Below are 22,056 nucleotides of genomic sequence, written 5' to 3' on the forward strand. Positions count from 1 at the left end.
GTGAAGATGAAGAGGATAATTGTGTGTGTGAAAATGAGGAGGAAGATGTAGATGATATTATGTTACCTAAGAGTGAACCTGAAGACAGTGGCTACAGTTTAGAGCCAGATGTGTTGTATGACAGTGATGAAGATAAAGAGTATGTGCCAAATCCTGATGATGAAAGTGATTCAGACGGTGAGGGAGAAAATATCAGAAGAAACCTGCAAATAAATATTGTTACTTCAACACCAAAGACGAAACAACATCTGACACATGTGGCATCATCTGAACCTGAGCCCATCCCAGGCCCCTCGCATGCACACTCAGTCCCTCCTGAAAAACCGCGAGCTACAAAAAAATGACCAGGGTGCAGACACTGGTTTCTTAGTAGTCGAGCTCCCGAAAACGCGCTTCACCACCTGGAGTGGGTTTACTTGGTATGCTCGGCCACAGGTGTCCATGTCAGCTAGGACGCCGGCAAGATCCTAAAGGTGAGGCAAAGTCTGCCGGCATATGCACCTCTTGTGCCTGTTGAGCTGAGGGCACTGATAGGACTATTGATATTCACTGGATGCCAGCGAAATAACCACCTGTCAGCTCCAGAAATATGGGACACTACCATTTTTTCGTTACTTACAAAAAAAAAAAAAAAAAAATAAAAATTTTGGTGCTCCCATTTAAGGCCTGGGTGCTGTAAGACAAGCTACTCACCCAGCCTGAGTCTCCAGGGACCCAAGGAGGTGGCAACCCAGCCCAGTGTCCATGGAGCCCATAGTTTTTAAGTTCCAGATTATAATGTTAATGTGTTCACAGATTTGGGGTTATTTTTATAACTTTTTCTAAAAATTCGTATAAATTAAAATTTTCCTCATTTATTATTTTTGTTCATATTACAATGAAGTATTAGCCTTATCTGTCATTCCTGAATTGTCAAATTTTATAAAAGTTGAGTGCGAGTATTTTTTTTTATAATTTCCTAAAATTGGGTAAAATTTACCCGGAGAAAGCAATGGTGTTACAAATAACAACGAAAGCATTCTAGGGTTAAGTGAGTCGTTAACATATAGCGCAACTCCACCTCTCCTTCTTCCCTTTCTGTCTTTGTGAAACATCTGATAACCCGACTGTTTCAAATTCCAACCTGAAATTTCTATTGGCAGTGTCTATCCATGTCTCAGTGATCGCTATTATGTCAAAATTTTCTAAACAAGCTTCACCCGTTAGCATGTCTATCTTGTTTCCGAGGCTCATGCTGATAGTAAAGAAGATCCTTAGCCCGCCCTCTGTTATTCCCCTATAATAACTACAAAGCTGCCTGGTTGTATTATGAGTTAGATGTCTTTACCCCCCCCCCCCTCGTCTATACTAAAATATCCCTCGAGGAAACTAAAAAAATCATCAGAGAGAGAGAGAGAGAGAGAGAGAGAGAGAGAGAGAGAGAGAGAGAGAGAGAGAGAGAATGGAAATGAGGGAGAATGATAATGTTAAAAAGACTGATATTGAGAGATCGAATTGGAATGAGAATGAGAGAGGTAATGAGAATGAGCGAGAGAGAACGAGAATGAGAGAATAAGAATGAGTGAGAATGAGAATGAGAGAATGAGTGAGAATGCGAATGAGAGATAGAGAGAGGATGAGAATGAGAGAAAATAAGAATGAGGGAATGAGAATGAGAGAATGAGAAAGAGAATGAGACAGATATAGAGAAAGAAAATGAGAGAATGAGATACTGAAAATTAGGGGGAATGATTATGAGAATGAGAATTAGAGAGAGGTAATGAGAATGATAATGAGATAGAGAGAGAATGAGAATGAGAGACAATTAAAATGAGAAAGATAATGAGAATGAGAGAGAAAGAGATAATGAGAATTAGAAATTAAGAATGAGAGAGAATGAAAATGAGAGAATAAGAATGAGAGAAAGAGAATTAACGTTGTCAGGCAAATGAGTGCCCGTAAGTTGAGTCGACTTGGTAACTTGCCCAGGTTTACACTCTTATTTTACAAGTATTGCAAAAATAACTATGTGTTCATTGTACTTCTGATAGTACCCAAAGACCTCTACATTCCAGTAATTTGACTTGTTTGTGTGTAAAAGCCATGGAAGATGAATTACAGATGATTTCCTTGAAATTTCCACCAAAGAATCATTCGCATTCTTTTGTGTTGCTCTTTTTCAAGCTCAGTTTTCTTGCCTCTTACATAATATTTCATCACAAATATCATATTGTCTAACCGATGAAACGTTATACTGACATCCCCGCCTCTGTGGGGGCGACCAAAGGCAGAACAAACCGGCATGAAGGCAAAATGTTGAGGTGTGTTGGTGTCGCGCGTTCGGCCAGCCGGGCAATGTTTTGGTGGGGAGGGGGCGGAGCCAAGCCGGCTTCACTTCTGTGACGTCATGCCTTCTCCTTGTATTCTTCCTCCAAGGCCGTGACGGCGTTCATTCGCCTCGGCATTTTTTTAACTTAAACAAGCAGTTGTCAGAATGCACAGCATTATTGAAAGGACGCACGGATCGACATTCCTCCCTCACGGCACAGCTTATGTTCGGAGGCAATTTTGACCATATGTATATCTTTAACTCGGAACGTGCCCTACACCATCAGAATCAGAACAACATGCAGATTTAGGATCTGGACTTAAAAAAAAGTGATGCAACAAAAAAATAGCTGAGTACTAAAGAGCTGAAGGGTTTCTCCACCTATCCACTCGACACAATCTTCCAAACAACTATCCCCTATTCTTTGACAACACTCAGCTATCACCTTCCTCAACACTAAACATCCTCGGTCTATCCTTAACTCAAAATCTCAACTGGAAACTTCATATCTCATCTCTTACTAAATCAGCTTCCTCGAGGCTGGGCGTTCTGTACCGTCTCCGCCAGTTCTTCTCCCCCGCACAGTTGCTATCCATTTACAGGAGCCTTGTCTGCCCTCGTATGGAGTATGCATCTCATGTGTGGAGGGGCTCCACTCACACAGCTCTTCTTGACAGAGTGGAGTCAAAGGCTCTTCATCTGATCAACTCTCCTCCTCATACTGATAGTCTTCTACCTCTCAAATTCCGCCGCAATGTTGCCTCTCTTTCTATCTTCTATCGATATTTTCATGCTGACTGCTCTTCTGAACTTGCTAACTGCATGCCTCCCCCCCTCCCGCGGCCCCGCTGCACACGACTTTCTACTCATGCTCATCCTTATACTGTCCAAACCCCTTATGCAAGAATCAACCAGCCTCTTCACTCTCTCATCCCTCACGCTGGTAAACTCTGGAACAATCTCCCTTCATCTGTATTTCCTCCTGCCTACGACTTGAACTCTTTCAAGAGGAGGGTATCAGGACACCTCTCCTCCTGAAATTGACCTCTCTTTTTGGACACTCCCTTGACCTCTATTCAGGAGCAGTGAGTAGAGGGCTTTTTTTTTCTTTGCGCCCTTGAACTGTCTCCTTAGCTGTAAAAAAAAATATCCTAAAGCACATCCTAGCACCCTGTCTTTGAACCCATCCTAGCACCCTGCCCTTGAACACATCCTAAAACACATCCTAGCACCCTGTCCTTGAACCCATCCTAAAATCATGTCCCTTAGCCCTTCCTCAAACCCATCCTGGCACTCCCTCTTCCACCATTATTGGAAAAAAATCCGAATGGGGTAATGTTACCAGTGGGGTTCATCAAGGTTCAGTTTTAATCCCGCTTTTATTCATTATCTATTTCAATGACATAGACAATGGGATAACTAGTGACCTAGGTAAATTTGCAGATGACACCAAAATAGGACGCACTATTAGGACAGGGGAGGATGCTAGAGCACTGCAGGAGGATCTCAACAAACTGTCAGCTTGGTCAGAGAAATGGCAGATGAGTTTTAACATCACCAAGTGTAGGAACACAAAACCCATTACACGGGTATAGTTTAGACTCCACATCGATAGGCAGGGCAGACTGTGAAAGGGATCTAAGGAAGCAATGTATTAGTGCGAGGAATAGGGCTAACAGGGTATTAGGTTTTATTAACAGGACGGTAACCAACAGGAGTGCAGAGGTCATTCTCAGACTCTATTTAGCGTTAGTTAGGCCACACTTAGATTATGCTGTCCAGTTTTGGTGCCCACACTACAGAATGGACATCAACTAGCTGGAATCAGTTCAGAGGAGGATGACCAAGATGATTCAGGGACTGAGGAACCTCTGATATCAAGATAGGCTGAAACATCTAAACTTACATTCTCTAGAAAGACGAAGAGTGCGGGGAGATCTGATAGAAGTATTCAAATGGGTCAAGGGTTACAACAAAGGCGATATAAGTAAATTACTGAGAATTAGCCAGCAGGATAGAACATGCAGTAATGGATTTAAATTAGAAAAGTATAGATTTAGGAGGGAAATTAGCAAGCATACTTTTATCGAGTTTTTAGAGGCAGGAGCGATGGCCAGAGGGCGGCAGAAGAGAAAGGAATGTATGAGACTGGTGTCTATTAATGTGAATGGTTTAGGTGGTGAGGAAAAGAGGAGAGTGATGATTGAAATTTTTTTAAATGGTAGAGTGGATATGTTGGGAGTGAGTGAAACACATCTTCGAGGAACTGGTGTGAGTGATGGTAGAGAGGGTACGTGGGAGGGTGTGCCTGGGGGGGTTGTATGGACGGGGATAGATGAGAAGTATAGAGGCAGGAGTAAGGAAGGATGTGCTATTGTGATGTCTGAAATAGTGTGGAATGGTGTGACTGATTATGGTTGGAAGGGATCAAGAATTGTGTGGGTGAAAGGAAAAGTAGGTTTAGAAAAGTATGCATGGGTGTGTATTTATGCACCAGTAAATGTGAAAAGTAAAAAAGGACTGAGAGAAAGGGAAGCTTTTTGGGAGGAAGTGAATGCATGTTTGAAGAGTTTTGAGAAAGAAAGGAAACTTTTTATGATGGGAGATATGAATGCTAAAGTGGGTGATGAATGCGTGATGGATGTGGTGGGAAAATGGGGGATACCTGGGAAGAATGAAAATGGAGACTGCCTGGTGGATGTCTGTGCTGAGAGGGGAATGTTCCTAGTGAACACCTTCTTTCAGCACGAGAATATCCACCGATACACATGGAGGAGGGGAGAAGATAATGAGCAAAAAGGATTGATTGATTATGTGCCAGTAGATGGAAGACTTAGAAAATAAAATTGTGACACAAAGGTAGTAAGAGGAATGTTCGATGGATCTGACCATCTTGCAGTGCTGGCAAAGTTAAAGCTGAAAGAAAAGTGGGTGTTTGAAAAGAAAGGTGAAGTAAAAAATGAAATACTGAAGATAGAAAAGTTACAGGAAAAAGAAATAAAAGATGAGTATAACCGTGAGATGGCAGAGGCCTTAAGTGAAAAATGGGAAAGTGTAAAAGATAATACAAATATTGAAAAAGTTTTTGGAACATTTTAAGAAATAACGGTAACTACAACAAAAAAGTGTTAGGGATGAAAGTGGTGAGAGTTGGAAAAAGAAAAGGAAATTCATGGTGGACAGAAGAGATAAGGATGATAGTAAAAGAGAAAAGGGAACTTTTAAGAAAACTCAAGAAAGAAATGTGGCTGAACAAGTAAAAAGGGAAAGGAAAAAGAAATATAGAGAATGCAAAATGAAATTAAAACAAGCAATAAAAGAAAGTAAGAAGAGAGTTGATGAAGACTTTGGGAAAAGACTAAGTGAAAAATGTAAAGGGAACAGGAAATCATATTGGAATGAAGAATGAAAAAATGCAGAAAATATCTCCTCAAGTAAAATAAATGAAGTTATGGATGAGAATGGAAAGATGTTGAAAGACGGGAAAGCTGTGAAAGGGAGATGGAGAGAATATTTCAAAAACTTAATGAATTTTGAGGATGGACATCCAGCAGCTGTAACAGCAGCAGTTTTGAGTAGAGGTAGAGGAGGAGTATATAAAGAAAGAACTATAACATATGAACAAGTAAATCAGGCAATAAAAAGATTAAAAAATGGAAAGGCAGCAGGAATTGATGGAATCACAGCAGAAATGTTGAAGTGTGGAGGAGATGAAGTCGTGAAATGGATGGTCAAGATATGTGAAGTAGCATGGGAAGGGGGGGGGGGGGGTGCCAGCAGACTGGACGAAAGCCATCATTGTCCCAGTTTACAAGGGGAAGGGCAGGAGAGGAGAATGTGGGAGCTATAGAGGTATAAGTCTCCTAAGTATACCCGGAAAGGTATATGGAAAAGTCATAATAGAGAGGGTGCAAAGACTTACAGAAGAGAAAATCAGTGAAGAGCAAGGAGGCTTCAGGAAGGGAAGGGGATGTGTAGATCAGATATTTGCCTTCAGGATGGTACTAGAAAAAATAATAGCAAAAGGAAAGAAACTATACGCTGCCTTCATGGATTTGGAAAAAGCTTATGACAGAGTGGATTGGATTGCATTGTGGGATGTTTTAAAGATTTATGGTGTGGGAGGAAAACTGCTTAGTGCATTAAAGTCTTTCTATGAGGATGCATCTGCATGTGTCAGAATTACTGGAGAAACAAGTGAACATTTTGAGATAAAAGTGGGCTTAAGACAAGGGTGCGTCATGTCACCATGGTTATTCAATATTTATATGGATGGTGTTATTAGAGAAATGAAGGGCAAAGTTGGAGAAGTTGGAGTAAGACTGCTCGATGAGGGAAGGAAGTGGGTACTGAACTCAATACTGTTTGCTGATGACACGGTGCTCATTGCAGAAAATGAAAGTGACCTACAAAATTTGGTCAGTGTTTTTGATAGTGTATGTAAAAGGAGAAAGCTGAAAGTAAATGTCAACAAAAGTAAAGTGATGGTTTGTGAGCGAAGTAGAAGTGAGGTTGTAGATTTTGTATGCCCATATAGAGTGGGATTTGAATGTGAAAAAGAAAGCAAAATATTTTGAATGGTGAAGAAATGGAGGAGGTCAATGAGTTTAAGTACCTTGGATCAGTTATGTGTAAGCATGGTGGTATGGAGGGAGAGATAAGAGAAAGGGCATTGCAAGGAAGAAGGGTGGTAGGGTCTTTGGGATGAATCATGAATGGCAGAAGTGTGAGCATGGAGGTAAAGAGGGATTTGAGAAATACAATAATAGTACCAACCCTCACATATGCAAGTGAAACGTGGGCCTGGAATGAAAGTCAGAGGTCTAGAGTGCAGGCAGTGGAAATGAGTTATTTGAGGAGTGCATGTGATGTGAGTAGAATAGATGGAATGAGTAATGAAAGTGTGTACGAGCGTTTTGGAATGTGTCACAGGGGTGAAGGGAAGAAGTGTGGAGTGGTGGAAGAAGTGAAGCGACAGACTTTAAAGTGGTTTGGCCACATGGAGCCCATATAGAGTGGGATTTGAATGTGATAAAGAAAGCAAAATATTTTGAATGGTGAAGAAATGGAGGAGGTCAATGAGTTTAAGTACCTTGGATCAGTTATGTGTAAGCATGGTGGTATGGAGGGAGAGATAAGAGAAAGGGCATTGCAAGGAAGAAGGGTGGTAGGGTCTTTGGGATGAATCATGAATGGCAGAAGTGTGAGCATGGAGGTAAAGAGGGATTTGAGAAATACAATAATAGTACCAACCCTCACATATGCAAGTGAAACGTGGGCCTGGAATGAAAGTCAGAGGTCTAGAGTGCAGGCAGTGGAAATGAGTTATTTGAGGAGTGCATGTGATGTGAGTAGAATAGATGGAATGAGTAATGAAAGTGTGTACGAGCGTTTTGGAATGTGTCACAGGGGTGAAGGGAAGAAGTGTGGAGTGGTGGAAGAAGTGAAGCGACAGACTTTAAAGTGGTTTGGCCACATGGAGCGAATGGAGGAGAGTAAGATGACCAGAAGGGTGTATGTGAGTGAGAGAGAGGGAGGGAATGCTTGAGGACAACCTCCAGTGAAATGGAGGGATAGGGTGCAAGAGTACGTTAGGGAGAGGGGGGAAAGATCCTTGAGAAACTTTGAGCAGGCAAGGAGGGAGTGTCCGGATAGAGGAAGATGGAAGCTCTTCTGCCGTGGCCATCCCCTAGTGGGAGCTCCTAGGAGCAGGCGTCGATGAAATGAATGAATGAATTAATTAATTAATTATCAAGCATTGGTTTAGTAATAGGGTTGTGGGGGAATGGAATAGACTCAGCAATCACATAGTTAGTGCAGGGACGATAGCTTGTTTTAAGAGTAGACTAGATAGCTACATGAACGAGGATGACAGGTGGCAGTGAGGTGTGGGTGCAGTAAGGAGACAGGGTACTGGAGCGTACGCCCGTACCGAAGGTAGACGAGGATCAAGCCTCTACCTGTAACCCCTGAAACTACACCTCACACATCGTGAGTAGTGGGGGGATTCTGGAGCTGCCCCGTGTAGGCCACTAGGCCTCTTGCAGTCTCCCTGTGTTCTTATGTTCTTATGTTCTTAAGTGCAAGAAAAAGTTTATTCGTTACTTCATTTAACTCTGATTTTCGTGCATTTGTTTTTACATTATTGTTTCAAATTCATTCTAGTGTGATTTAGAATTGTCTCAGGAAGACGATGGTTGTCTCAGTTTTTCTCTATAATGAATGTTAGGGTCAGGAAACAGGGTGGGAGTGAGGTGTGTGAAGTCGTCGATTTTCGATGAACTGGGCACACCTACGACCGCACGCCGGCGTCACTTGCAGGGTCCTGGCGCGTAGTCTAGTATGTAAGTCTGTGGATGTGGTTGAAGGCTTATTAAAATTAAAAGAGAAGAAAAAGTCCCCCCAAATGATAAAAATAACAACAAAATAGGTCTCTTAACGTGGGAAAAGATTGATGAAAACGCGTAAGAATATGAAAAATGTTAACAACAACAACAACGAAAGCCTATAAGGGAGGTCTAGTAAGGAAAGCACTTTGGGAGATGCGAGAAGTTTGACGAAAAATGTGTAAAATTATGCAAAAAAATTGAACGATGTCAAAAAACAATGCCAGTAAACAATAAAAAAAAAAACTGTCGAAAAACAATGGCGAAAAGCAATGCCAGAAAAAGTGCCGAATAACAATGCCAAAAATAAACAATGACGAAAAGCAATGCCGGAAAACAATGGCAGGAAATAATGACCCCGAAAAACAATGCCAAAAATAAAAATACAATGCTTAAAAAAATGTAAAAAAAAAAAGCTGAAAAGCAATAGCAGGAAAAAAAACTGCCGAAAAACAATGCCAGAAAAAACAATGCCGAAAAACAATTCCAGAAAAAAACAATGCTGAAAAACAATACCAGAAAAGCAATGCTGAAAAACAATGCCAGAAAAAACAATCCACAAAAATACAGTGCCCAAAAAAACAGTGCCGAAAAACAATTCCAGAAAAAAACAATGCTGAAAAACAATGCCAGAAAAACAATGCTGAAAAACAATGCCAGAAAAAACAATCCACAAAAATACAGTGCCCCAAAAAACAGTGCCGAAACACAGTGCCAAAAAAAAACTGTGCTGAATTACAATGGCAAAAAAAAAAAAAAAAAAAAAAGCCGAAAAACAATGCCAGAAAAAAAACAATGCCGAAATACAATGCCAGAACAATACAATGCCAAAAAAAAGCCCAGAAAAAAAACAATGCCAGAAAACAATGTCGAGAAACAATGTAAAAAAAAAACAATGCCGAAAAACAATGCCAGAATAAAACAATGCCGAAAAACAATGCAAGAAAAAAACAATGCCAAAAAAATGCCAGAAAAAAACTACCGAAAAATAATGCCAGAAAAAAATAATGACAAAAAACAATGCCAGAAAAAGCAATCCCGGAAAACAATGCCAGAAAAAACTGCCAAAAAACAATGCCAGAAAAAAAATGCCCCCAAAATGTTCCCAAAACGGTGCCAAAAATCTCCCACAACGCAATAAAAACCAATGCCGAAAACCAATGTCAACAATAATGCCGGAAAATAATGTAAAAAAACAATGCCAAAAAACAATGCCGAAAAACAATGCCGAAAAAAGTGCCTAAAAACAATGCCGAAAAACAATGCCAGAAAAACAATGCCAGAAAAAAAAACATTGCCAGAAAAAAATGCCAAAAAAAGCAATGCCGAAAAAAGTGCCTAAAAACAATGCTGAAAAGCAATGCCGAAAAACAATGCCAAAAAACAATTCGAGAAAAAAACAATACCATAAAACAATGCCAGCAGAAAGAATGCCCCAAAACGATACCAGAAAAAAACAATGCCGATAAATATTTCAAGAAAAAAACAATGCTGAAAACAGTGCCGAAAGACAATGCCCGGGAAACAACCAGAAAAGAACAATGCCAAAAAAAAATGACGAAAAAACAATGCCCCCAAAACAATGCTAAAAACCAGTTCCAAAAAAAAAAAACTGCCGAAAAACAATGCCCCAAATAAAACAATGCCGAAAAAACAATACAAACAAAACAATGCCAAAAAAAAGTGCTGAAAAACAATACCCGAAAAACAATGTCCGAAAAACAATGCTAGAAAAAAACAATGCTAGAAAAAATTGTCGAAAAAAATGCAAGAAAAAAACAATGCCGAAAAATATTGCCAGAAAAAAATACCTAAAGACAATGCCAGAAAAAAATGCCAAAATAACAATACCAAAAAATAATTCCAGAGAAAATGCCGAAAAGCAATGCCAGAAAAAACAACGCCGAAAAACAATGACCAAAAAAAGCCAAAAAAACAATGCCGAAAAATAATGCTAGAAAAAATGCCAAAAAAACTGCCGAAAAACAATGCCACAAAAATGACAAAAAAACAATGCCAGAAAAATGCCAAAAAAACAATGCCGAAAAACAATGCCAGAAAAAAAACAATGGAAAAAGATAACACCGAAAAAATGCCCTCCAAAAACAATGCCAGAAAAAATGCCGAAAAACAATGCCAGAAAAAATGCCAAAAAACTGCCGAAAAACAATGCCAGAACAAAAAGCCAAAAAAATAACCGAAAAAAATGCTCTACAAAAACAATGCCGAAAAACAATGCCAAAAAATGCAAGAAAAAATGCTAGAAAAAACAATGCCGAAAAACAATGCCAACAAAAACTATGCCGAAAAACAATGCCAGAAAAAACAATGCCGAAATAAACAATGCCGAAAAAACAATGCCAGAAAAAACAATGCCAAAAAAACTCCCGAAAAAAAGCCAGATGAAAATTGCCGAAAGAAATGGCAGAAAAAAAACAATGCCGAAAAAGAATGCTAAAAAAAAAATGCCAGAAAAAAACAATGCCGAAGAACAATGCCAACAATACCAGTGCCGAAAAACAATACCAAAAAAAAAGCCAAAAAACAATGCCAAATAAAACCAGTGCCGAAAAACAATGCCAGAAAAAACAATGCCGAAAAAACAATGTCAAAAACAATGCCGAAATATAAAGCCGAAAAAAGAATGCCGGATAACTATGCCAGAAAATAATGCCCAGAATAACAATCCCAAAATAAACAATGATAAAAAATAATGCAAAAAAAAACGAAAAAAAAAAATCAATGCCCCAAAATACAATACCGAAAAACAATACCAAGAAGCACTGCCCCCCCCCCCCCCCCACACACACACACAGCAACCAAACAGCCATAACAGAACACTTTTGCTTCGCTCCTCCTCTTAACAATCACACACACTCGTTAGAGACAAAGTTTTCGAAGAGTTTCCGATAAAATCTTGTAAACGGCAGCACGAAGAGGAGGAGGAGGAGGATGAGGAGGAGGGAGGAGGAGGGAGGAGGAGGAGGGAGGAGGAGGGAGGAGGAGGAGGAGGAAAATTACCCATTAGTAAGCGTGTCAACACTCCCCAATGCTAAGAGATGAACTGATGAGGAAAAGGAGGAGGAGGAAAGAGAGAGATGGAGAGGAGGAGGCGCATGGAGAAGAAATTGGAGTTGAGAGGACTAGGAGGAGGAGGAGGAGGAGTGGGGAAATGAGAACAATTTTGAGGCTGAGGGACATGAGACAATTTGGGAGGAGGAGGAGGAGGAAACATGGAAACATTGAAACATGTAAATACAGGGAACAGAAAGCCTATTGGCTCATTACGAGGTCGCCCGCTTTGGTGATTTGATCTGCTCGACAGCCATTTGGGGCTTGAGGAGTAGATGAAAGCACCTCGATATTGAGGAGCAGATGGAAGCGCCTCGATATTCAGTTTACTCCCGACGAAGCGAAGTGACGTTCGATTCGATATTTGAAGGAGTTGATGGTATTCGCATTTACTACTTCTGAGGGAAGATTGTTCTAGTGGCGGATGACTCGGTTTGAAAAGAAACTCCTTCCAATGTCTGTGTTACATCGACTCGACTGAATGGGTAAACCGTTATTTTTTAGTTCTTGAGTTGGTTTCCAGTTCAAAGAATTTGGAGTAATCGACGTTATTGAACTTTTTCAGGTACTTTTTCTCCAATGTAAAGAGATTGAGTCGCGTGAGTCGTTCCTCGTACGGTTGAGCCCTTAAGGTTGGAATCATCTTCGTGGCGCGTCGTTGAATCCTTTCCAGTAAATCAATGTCCTTTATGTTATTAGGAAACCAGAACTGTACTGCATACTCGAGGTGGAATTATACAAGGATAACATCACGTCTGGCGTTTTACACTCGAAGTTCCCCGCTATGAACCTGAGCATAGTGTTGGCTTTGTTATATGCTTTTTTACAGTGATTCACGTGTTTCAGGTCACTGCTGATAGTGACTCCAAGATCCTTTTCCTCCTGCATCGCCTGCAGAAGTTTCCCATTCATGATGATACTGTTTTTGGACCCAATGTGCATGACTTTGCATTTGTCGACATTAAAGGACATTTGCCATTTTTCCGACCATTCGATAATGTGATTGAGGTCTTTCTGAATGATTTCGCAGTCGGTCTTTGCGAGGTCCTTTCCACCCACTTTGGTGTCGTCAGCAAATTTCGATATTGTGGATTTAAGTCCTGATTCTGGGTCATTGATATATATAATAAAGAGAATGGGCCCTGACACTGACCCTTGAGGCACTCCACTAGTGACTGGAAGCCAATCGGAAGGCTGTCCGTTGAGTAGTACTCGTTGTTTTCTGCCGGTGAGCCAATCTCTTATCCACGCGACCAGATTGGCTCCAATGCCCGCCGAGTGCAGTTTCTTAAGGAGTCGCTCGTGCGGTACCTTGTCGAAGGCTTTCTGAATGTCCAGATATAGAACATCATTGGGGGTGTGGGCATCCCAGTTCTTATAATAATAATATACCTTGGAAAAAGTCGAATAAATTCGTTAGGCAGGAGCGCCTGTTCCTGAAGCCATGCTAGGTGTCGGAAATCATATTTTTGTCTTCTAGAAACTTAACAAGTTTGTCTCTAATAATCTTTTCGAGTATTTTTCCTGCCACTGATGTCAAACTTATGGACCTGTCTTCTTTTTTTGAAAATCGGTGACTACGTGTTACCTTCGCCATCTTCCAGTCTTACGGGTCCTTGTTCAGTTTAACTGACCGGTTGAATATGTTAGTGAGTGGCTGAAGTATTTGTTGTTTAAGTTCTTTTAATAACCGCGGTGACAAACTGTCAGGTCCCGTTGACTTGTTCATGTCGAGTTTGTCCAAGTACCTTTTTCACTTTTTGGTCGCATATTGAGTCAAATTCCAGGGGCGTGATCCCCCTCAGCGGGTCAGGGCCCTTGTGAATGGTTTCGGTGTCCTCGACTGTGAATACGGATGCGAAGTTACTGTTGAGGATTCTGGCCATGTGTTTACTGTCCTGAGTAAGAGATCCGGTCTCATCTGCCAGGAGACTAATATTGGATTTCACTTTCTTTTTCGATCTGATGTATGTGAAGATTTTTTTGGAGTTGGTTTTGATATCGCGCGCTATTTGTTTTTCATTGTTGCGTTTACTACTTCGAATAAGGGTGCGACAAGTTCTGAGGCTGGTGGGTACTGTGTGCGAGCTTCAGCCGTGTCGTTCTCTTTCATTAGGTTATAATTCTTTTTTTTATTAAGTATACTGCTCTTTTTATTTCTCTGGTCATCCACGGTGGTTCTACGGCACCATTTACTCGCCTGGATTTCGTAGGCACTGTAGCCTTCTCTACCCCCAAAAGCTTATCTTTGAAGTCGTTCCACATGTTGTCGATTGTATTGTCGGTACGGTTAAGTTGGTCCCAGGTCGCAGGGGGAAGCAGCTCACGGGCTATGTTGAAATTTGCTTTTTTGTAGTCTGGTATCACTGACGGATTGTCTACGAGTTTGTGACTTATGTTGACATTAAAACGGATTAAGTGGTGATCGCAACCATTAATTTTCTCACCAACTTCACAGTCGCGAATGAGGTCGGGGTCACTTACTAGTACCAGATCCAGCAGATTGTTTTCTCTTGTCGGTTGAGTTACAACTTGAGTGAGGAACGAATCCTTCACCATTTCTAAAAGCCTCTTGGTCTCCAGTCAAATGTCCCCAGTCAATGTTAGGCCAATTAAATTCCCCAATTATTATTGATTCTTTGCTTTGTGTTAGAGAGTGAAGCTCTTCGTACAGGGCATTGTCGTCGGCTGCCTGTTGTTTTGGGGGCCTGTATACGGTCGCAAGTGTTAGTTTCTTATTATTCGCGGCTATTTCCACATAGACGGAATCGTAATTCTCTGCGTCCTGTTTGTCTATTTTTATGGCTGGGAGCATGCTTTTTACGTAGCAAATTACTACTCCTCCTTTCTTGTGGTTTCGATGTTTGTGGAAGCTTTCGTACCCGGGGAATGACAGTTCGGATACTAGACGAGCAGAGTTGGCCCAACGCTCCGTGATGGCTACCACATCTGGTTTCTCTGTTGCAATATACGCCCTAATTTCGTCCTTTTTGGGTATTAAACTACGTGCATTTGTGTACAAAACATAAATGTGACTCATGCTTTGGCCGCGACGAATCAGTCCGCACCGACGCTACAGGTTGGTTGATCAAGGGCTGCCTTTGCTCATTCCTTGCCTGCAGTTTTTTTAAAGGCTTTTCGAAAAGCTTTTAACTACCTCGTCCAGAAGCCTCCCGAAACGCACCGAACCAACCTCATTCAGGTGGAGGCAATCGTCACGAAACAAGTCTGGGCGCTCAAGGAAGTGATGCCAGCCGTTTGTGAACGCTACGCCTTCGTTGTCACAAATTTCCTTCAGACTTGTATTGATGTTGCACGCTTTGCTGTTGAAACCGGCGTAAGCGCTGATTCTAGATAGAATTCCAGGGGACTTTGTCTTGTATTGCCGAATGACTTGACGGTATTTTGATAGTAGGGTCTGAGGTAGAGTAGACTGAACGTCGTCTGTCCTCGCGTGAATCAGATAAACTGTGTCTTCCTTCGCGCTTTCCGTGACAGCATCGACAGCTGATGTAATGTCGTCCAGTTTGGCTCCCGGAATGCAATAACGCCTCAGCGTCTCTATCGCGGCCGCATAATTCAATTCGTTGACCTCTAACCAGCGAGTCCCCAACAAGTTTAACAAATGTTTTCAGCTTGTCTGTGCTCCGAAACCGTCTGATCTACGCAGACCGCAGCAGGAAGAATGGTCTTGAAGCGTCTGATGGATGAGTAGTGAGCAGTGAGAGGGAGGCGACTGGAGGTGGAAGCATTAAAAGGGTTGGCAGAGGGGGGGGGGGGGACAAGGGTGAGTCGAGGGAAGAGGAGGAAGAGGTGGTAGGGGAACTAGTGATTGATCATGGGGGAGTAGAGGAGGAGGAGGAGGAGGAGGAAGGGGCGGAAGAGGAAAGGAGGAAGAGGGAGGGGAGGAGGAAGAGTATGTCGACCTGGTGGTGATGGTGGCATGAGTGGGGGAGGCGGTGGGGGTGATGGCAGCGGTGGTGGTGGTAGTGCAGGGGGGGTAAGTCCCCGTGAGGTTCTGTTGGGAGCAGATAGGAAGGGAGGTGGTTGGGGTAGGGAGGGGGGGGGGTAGGAAGGGAGGGGGGAGGTGTAGGGAGGGCGAAGGCGCGTACAGGCTCTGATGGAAGGGTGGGGCAGGAGGAGGCGGCAGGAAGGAGCGGGTCGGAGGGAGAGGCGTGAAGGTGGGAGGAGGTAGAGGCTTGGTGATGGGAGGGGAAAGTGGAGGAGGAGGAGGTATGTGGTGGGGTTAGAATTGCAGAATACGTGGTTGTGGACTCATGATGAGAAGGCGTAAGAAGTGCAGGATATGATGTAACAATTTCCCATAACAAGGCATTTGAGCGTTTAAAGTCCTCATTTGTCGAGTGAAGTGCTTGTATATGGGAGTCCAAGATACAATATTTACATTTAGACTGGCTGGTTTGGAAGTGCAGTGCGAGGAGGAGGAGGAGGAGGAGGAGGAGGAGGAAGAGAAGAAATGCATCAAAACCAGAAAGATAATGAGGAGGAGGGAAAAAAGGAAAAGAGGGAAAGGATATATGGTAGGAGAAGGAGGAGGAGGAGGAGGAGGAGGAGGAAGAAGAGGAGGACGAGCATGTTTTTTTTCTTTCTTTGCGCCATCGTACAAAAAAAAAAAAAAAAACTGCAGGATGTTTATTCCAGAGGCGGTTGATGATTTTCAATGTCCTGAAAGAGAATGAGGACGAGAGGAAGAGGCAAAGAGGGGAAGGATAAAGGGTAGGAGAGAGGAGGAGGAGGAGGAGGAGAAATACTTATAAAGCACCTGTCTTACCTGGTTGGCCTGGGGGCGCATATTCCCCTCTGCTCGTGGAGGCCTCGGGAGTCTGTCTGCTGCTCCCATGAAGACACCAGCGCGCCCCGACCACAACCACCGCCACCACCGCCACTACCACCGTCGCCACCGCCGCCGCCATCGACACCATCATTATCAGACCAGATCCGGGAGGGTCGATTTTCTCTTCCTCCTTCTCAACTTTTTCCTCTTCTGTGGGCAAAGAAGAGGAAGATAAAGAAGAGGAAGATATGGTGAAGGTGAGAAGAAGATCCATTTTCTCTTCCTCCTTCTTCTCCTTCTTCATCACTTTCATCCTCCTCTGTGGGCGAAAAAGAAGAGAAAGAAGAAGAGGAAGGAGATAGAGAATGGGAGGAAGGTGGTGATGATGATGGTGATGGTGAACTGGATGGTGATATTTGTCTGCCTCCTCTTCCTCCTTCTCCTCCTATTTTTTTTCTTTTCCATATTCTTTTTCTTTTATTTTGTTGTTCCTTCTAGATCTTTTTCTTTTTCTCGTTCCTCTTTTTTTTAATCTTTTTATTCTTGTTCTTGTTCTTCTTCTCCTCTTCCTCTTCCCCCTACTCCTCCTACTCCTTTTCCTCCTCCTTCCTTTTTCATTTTCTTTTTCTTTTTTCCTTTTCTCTTTTAGTTCTTGTCTTTTTCTTTTTTCTTTCCCTCCTCCTCCTCCTCCTCCTCCTCCTCTTTCTTCTCCTCCTCCTCTGCGGGTGAAGGAAAATATTAGTATGATAGTAGAGATGGAGAAAAACAGGAAGATAGGGATAATGGGTTGGATGATAATGTTCCTCCTCCTCCTTCTCCTCCTCTTCTTCCCTCCTCGTTCTCCTCCTCCATCTCATTCTTCTCTTCCTCCTCCTGCTCCTCCTCTACCTCTTCTCCCTCTTCCCTCTCCTCCTTCTTCTCTCCTTTTTCTCTTCCTCCTCCTTCTCCTCCCCCTGCTCCTTTTCCTTCTCCAGCACCACTACCACCATCACCCCCACAACCACCACCACCAAAACCATCACCTCTACCACCACCACTAATCCTCCTTCTCTTCCTCTTCCTCCTCCTCCTTCTCCTCCATCTCCTCCTAAACAAACTACACCTTTTCACCCTCAAATTAAAAAAGTTGAATTTCAAATTAAAAAAAGTTGAAATTCAAATTAAAAAAGTTGAATTTCAAATTAAAAAAAGTTGAATTTCAAATTAAAGAAGTTGAATTTCCAATTTAAAAAATTGAAATTCAAATTAAAAAAGTTGAAATTCAAATTTAAAAAGTTGAAATTCAAATTTAAAAAAGTTGAATTTCAGATTTATAAAGTTGAAATTCAAATTAAAAAAGTTGAAATTCAAATTAAAAAAAGTTGAATTTCAAATTTATAAAGTTGAAATTCAAATTAATAGATGAAGTGCAAGTCACAGAAAGAGATATATGTGCATACATACATACATAAATTCATACATCCACGAACTTATCATATATATATATATATATATATATATATATATATATATATATATATATATATATATATATATATATATATATATATATATATATATATACGTAGCAACGTAAAAATAATGAAACATTGAATACATTCACATACGTACGTAGATTATATATATTTATATATATATATATATATATATATATATATATATATATATATATATATATATATATATATATATATATATGAAAAAATCTGCGTGACCGGCGTGGATCGAACTCGCGTCCCCAAAGGTGGAAACCCTAAGCTCTACCACTGAGCCATCGGGCAGTGTGTGTGTGTGTGTGTGTGTGTGTGTGTGTGTGTGTGTGTTATGCATGTATGTATGTATGTATTTATGTGTGTGTGGAGGGGATGTGTGGTATGAGTGCTTGTGGAATGAGTGCTTGTGGACTAAGTATTTGTGGAATGAGTGCTTGTGGAATGAGTGCGTGTGGAATAAGTATTTGTGGAATGAGTGCGTGTGGAATAAGTATTTTTGGAATGAGTGCGTGGGGAATAAGTATTTGTGGAATGAAGGTTTGTGGAATGAGTGCGTGGGGAGTGAATATTTGTCGAATGAGTCTTTAAGGAATGAGTGCTTGTGGAATGAGTATTTGTGGAATGAGTGTTTGTGGTATAAGTGAGTGTGGAATGAGTCCTTGTCGAATGAGTGCGTGTGGAGTGAATATTTGTGGAATGTGTGCGTGTGGAGTGAGTCTTTGAGGAATGAGTGCTTGTGGAATGAGTGCGTGTGAAACGAGTGTTTGTGGAATGGGTGCGTGTGGAATGGGTGCGTGTGGAATGAGTGTGTGTGGAATGAGTGTGTGTGGAATGAGTGTTTGTGGAATGAAAGTTACTGGAATGAATGCGTGTGGAGTGAGGGAGTCTGGAATGAGTCCATGGAATGAGCGAATGTGGAATGAGTGAGACAAAGAAAACAAAATAACTACAGAGTTCCCATCAGAATTCCCATTCAATTACTATGGTGGAGGCGCCGAGTGCGGGTCATTCAATATAGCGGCCGGCGGCCGAACGCTAAAGGGGGAGATAACCCCACCATGTGTATTATAGCTCAGTGGGAGAAAGGCGCACTATTACGCTATACGTAGCAACGTAAAAATAATGAAACATAGAATACCTTCACATACGTACGTAGATTTTATATATATATATATATATATATATATATATATATATATATATATATATATATATATATATATATATATATATATATATATGGGTAGGCGGTGGCCGAAGTGATAGCGTACTGGACCCACATTCGCCGCGTGATGGACGACGCGGGTTCGAATCCTCACGCTACCACTCGGATTTTTCAGTCACCGCCGAGTGGCTTAAAACTACCCACATGCTGTCTTGAAGGCCACCCATCAACCCGGACTTTAGAGGAAGCCGTCCAAGGGAATCAAGAACGAGTTCCGGGGGCAGCATGAGCCAATGCAAGATGGCGCCACTATAAACACTCGCCTGCGCCAGAACGGGCTGGGCCGACCATCAGGCCCCACCTGGAAGAAGCCTTGGGCCGACCATGAGGCCCCACCGGGAAGATGCCTACCGGCGCAATAGGCAACAACGTCAAAAAGAAAATATATATATATATATATATATATATATATATATATATATATATATATATATATATATATATATATATATATATATAAAATTGTGGATGTATGCATTTATGTATGTAGACATGCACATATATATTTCTATGACTTGCACTTCATCTATTAATTGAACCTCAATTTTTTTTATTTGAACCTCAACATTTAAATTTGAAATTCAACTTTTTAATCTGAAATTCAACTTTTTAAATTTGAAATTCAACTTTTTAAAATTTGTATTTCAACTTTTTTAATTTGAAATTCAACTTTTTAATTTGTATCTCAACTTTTTAAATTTGAAATTCAACTTTTTTAATTTGAAATTCAACTTCTTTGATTTGAAATTCAACTTTTTTAATTTGAATTTCAACTTTTTAAATTTGAAATTCAACTTTTTTAATATGAATCTCACCTTTTTAAAATTTGAAATTCAACTTTTTTTTAATTTGAGGGAGAAAAGGTGTAGATACGAACAAGTCAATAGAACCAGACATCATATTTCCCCGAGGTTATTAAAAGAAGCAAACCAGTAAATCCTTCAGCCGCTCACGAGTATCTTGACCGCCCAGTACGGTCGAGCAAGGTCTCGGAAGACTGGAAACTGGCAAAACTCTGGCGTACTCACTCATGGTGTTTGCCGCCAGCTTGTACGTGAAGGCCTCGAGTCGCACTGCGGGGGAGTGGCCGAGGGCGTTGCGGGCGCTGACGCGGATCACGTAGTCGAGGCCTGGCGTGAGGCCCTCTAGCGTGAAGCGAGGCTGCGGCGCGCTCATGTTGACCTGCCCTCGACCCGTCACGGCCTCGTAGAGCTGTATGGGAGAGTGAGAAGGGGTGAGAGAGAGAAGGTGATAGAGGTTGTGAGAGAAGGAGGTGAGAGAGAGAAGGTGATAGAGGTTGTGAGAGAAGGAAGTGAGAGAGAGAGAGAGAGAGAGAGAGAGAGAGAGAGAGAGAGAGAGAGAGAGAGAGAGAGAGAGAGAGAGAGAGAGACACACACACACACACACACACACACACACACACACACACACACACACACACATGTACGTACCTTCGCAAAGAAGCTCTGTTGTAGTCCCCCGTCGAAGCCCGCCGCGCAGGCCACCACCAAGGCGTCGTAGGTCTTGTTGACCACCGCGCAGGACGACGGGCGCTCCGGACGAACTGCGGATGTGGGGTGGGGGGGGATGGGAATGATAATGATGATGATGATGATGATGGTAATGATTATACAACAAAATCAATTACAATACTCCTTTACTAACTCTTTTGGTCACCAGGAAAATAGGAGAACATTTCGATGTGGTACGAACAGGCAAGACTAGTCAACACACACACACACACACACACACACACACACACACACACACATTCACACACAACCCCCTCCCCACACACATCTGTAGGAAGCAAAACTATAATGCTTATATAGACGAAACTGAAAAACTTATATAAAACTTACCAATGAACTATACACTAGAAACAACTTGTAACTAACTTGGATCACTTACTTAAAACGAATAAATGACCGCCTTACAACCCCTACCCCCGACAAGCCCGAAGACCTCTTTCGGAGCACACTCACTTGCGGGCACCACGTGGTAGAGGCAGGGCCGCGACATCTTGCCCACGCTGTTCTGGGCCCAGCACTGCAGCGTCCCGTAGTCCTGGGGAGAGCCCGCAACGAACTCCACCACGCTGCCGCCCTCTGTGGACCAGGATTGGGTTCAAGTACATTTTATTGCACTCGAGTCCAAGTACGAATACACTACGGTATAACGAATACTGTACTGGAATTCAATAACAAGTAATTTTTACTAATTTAACCTTTGGATTTTCTGCTTTTTTTGCTTTTGATAAGTGGCAAACTGCCAGTTCCTCTTTGGCCTGAGTCACCTCTCATGGCCTCAGTGTTACCTTACCCGAAGGCCCGGGCCACCGAGCCTCCCCAAGGCCCAGACTTTGGACATACCTTTGTTAATCCTTCACCCTGGCCTCACCTAAACCCAGGCAGGTTGTCAAACACCACACCAGACACACGGTTGCATATTTTGGTTGTATTCGAAAGTAATCCTAAAATTATCGAGTACTTAGTCCGAGTACAGCTACGAGTACAAATACTAAGAATTTTTTAATCCCAAATACACGTAGGCTACACGTACAAGTATATGATATTGTGTACTTAAGTACGAGTACATATACGAGAACATGTACTTGGACCCAGGCCTGGTGTGGACACGCGGGGTGGAAGGCGTGGAGGAGCTTGTGAGAATCATACCACACATCATGATGTTTCAAGGTCTCGCACCGCTGCCAGAGAAGCGCTCCGCAGGGTTCTGGGGTCACACACTCACATGGTACAAAAAAATGGTAAAAC

The 22,056-nt window shown here is 41.9% G+C and overlaps 1 protein-coding gene across 1 annotated transcript in view; it reads right to left on the minus strand.

Annotated features, from left to right (window-relative positions):
- LOC126982865 (carcinoembryonic antigen-related cell adhesion molecule 1-like) overlaps positions 1 to 22,056 on the minus strand; it is a 139,506-nt gene that overhangs the window by 50,627 nt on the left and 66,823 nt on the right. Inside the window, exons 5-8 of the mRNA XM_050835140.1 lie at positions 21,265 to 21,387; positions 20,731 to 20,843; positions 20,308 to 20,491; positions 16,559 to 16,771 (exon numbers count right to left, since the gene is read on the minus strand). Coding sequence (XP_050691097.1) covers positions 16,559 to 16,771; positions 20,308 to 20,491; positions 20,731 to 20,843; positions 21,265 to 21,387 — 633 coding nt within the window. The remainder of the gene's footprint in view (positions 1 to 16,558; positions 16,772 to 20,307; positions 20,492 to 20,730; positions 20,844 to 21,264; positions 21,388 to 22,056) is intronic.

This window comes from Eriocheir sinensis, chromosome 5 (genome assembly GCF_024679095.1).
Source record: "Eriocheir sinensis breed Jianghai 21 chromosome 5, ASM2467909v1, whole genome shotgun sequence".
Classification (NCBI taxonomy): domain Eukaryota; kingdom Metazoa; phylum Arthropoda; class Malacostraca; order Decapoda; family Varunidae; genus Eriocheir; species Eriocheir sinensis.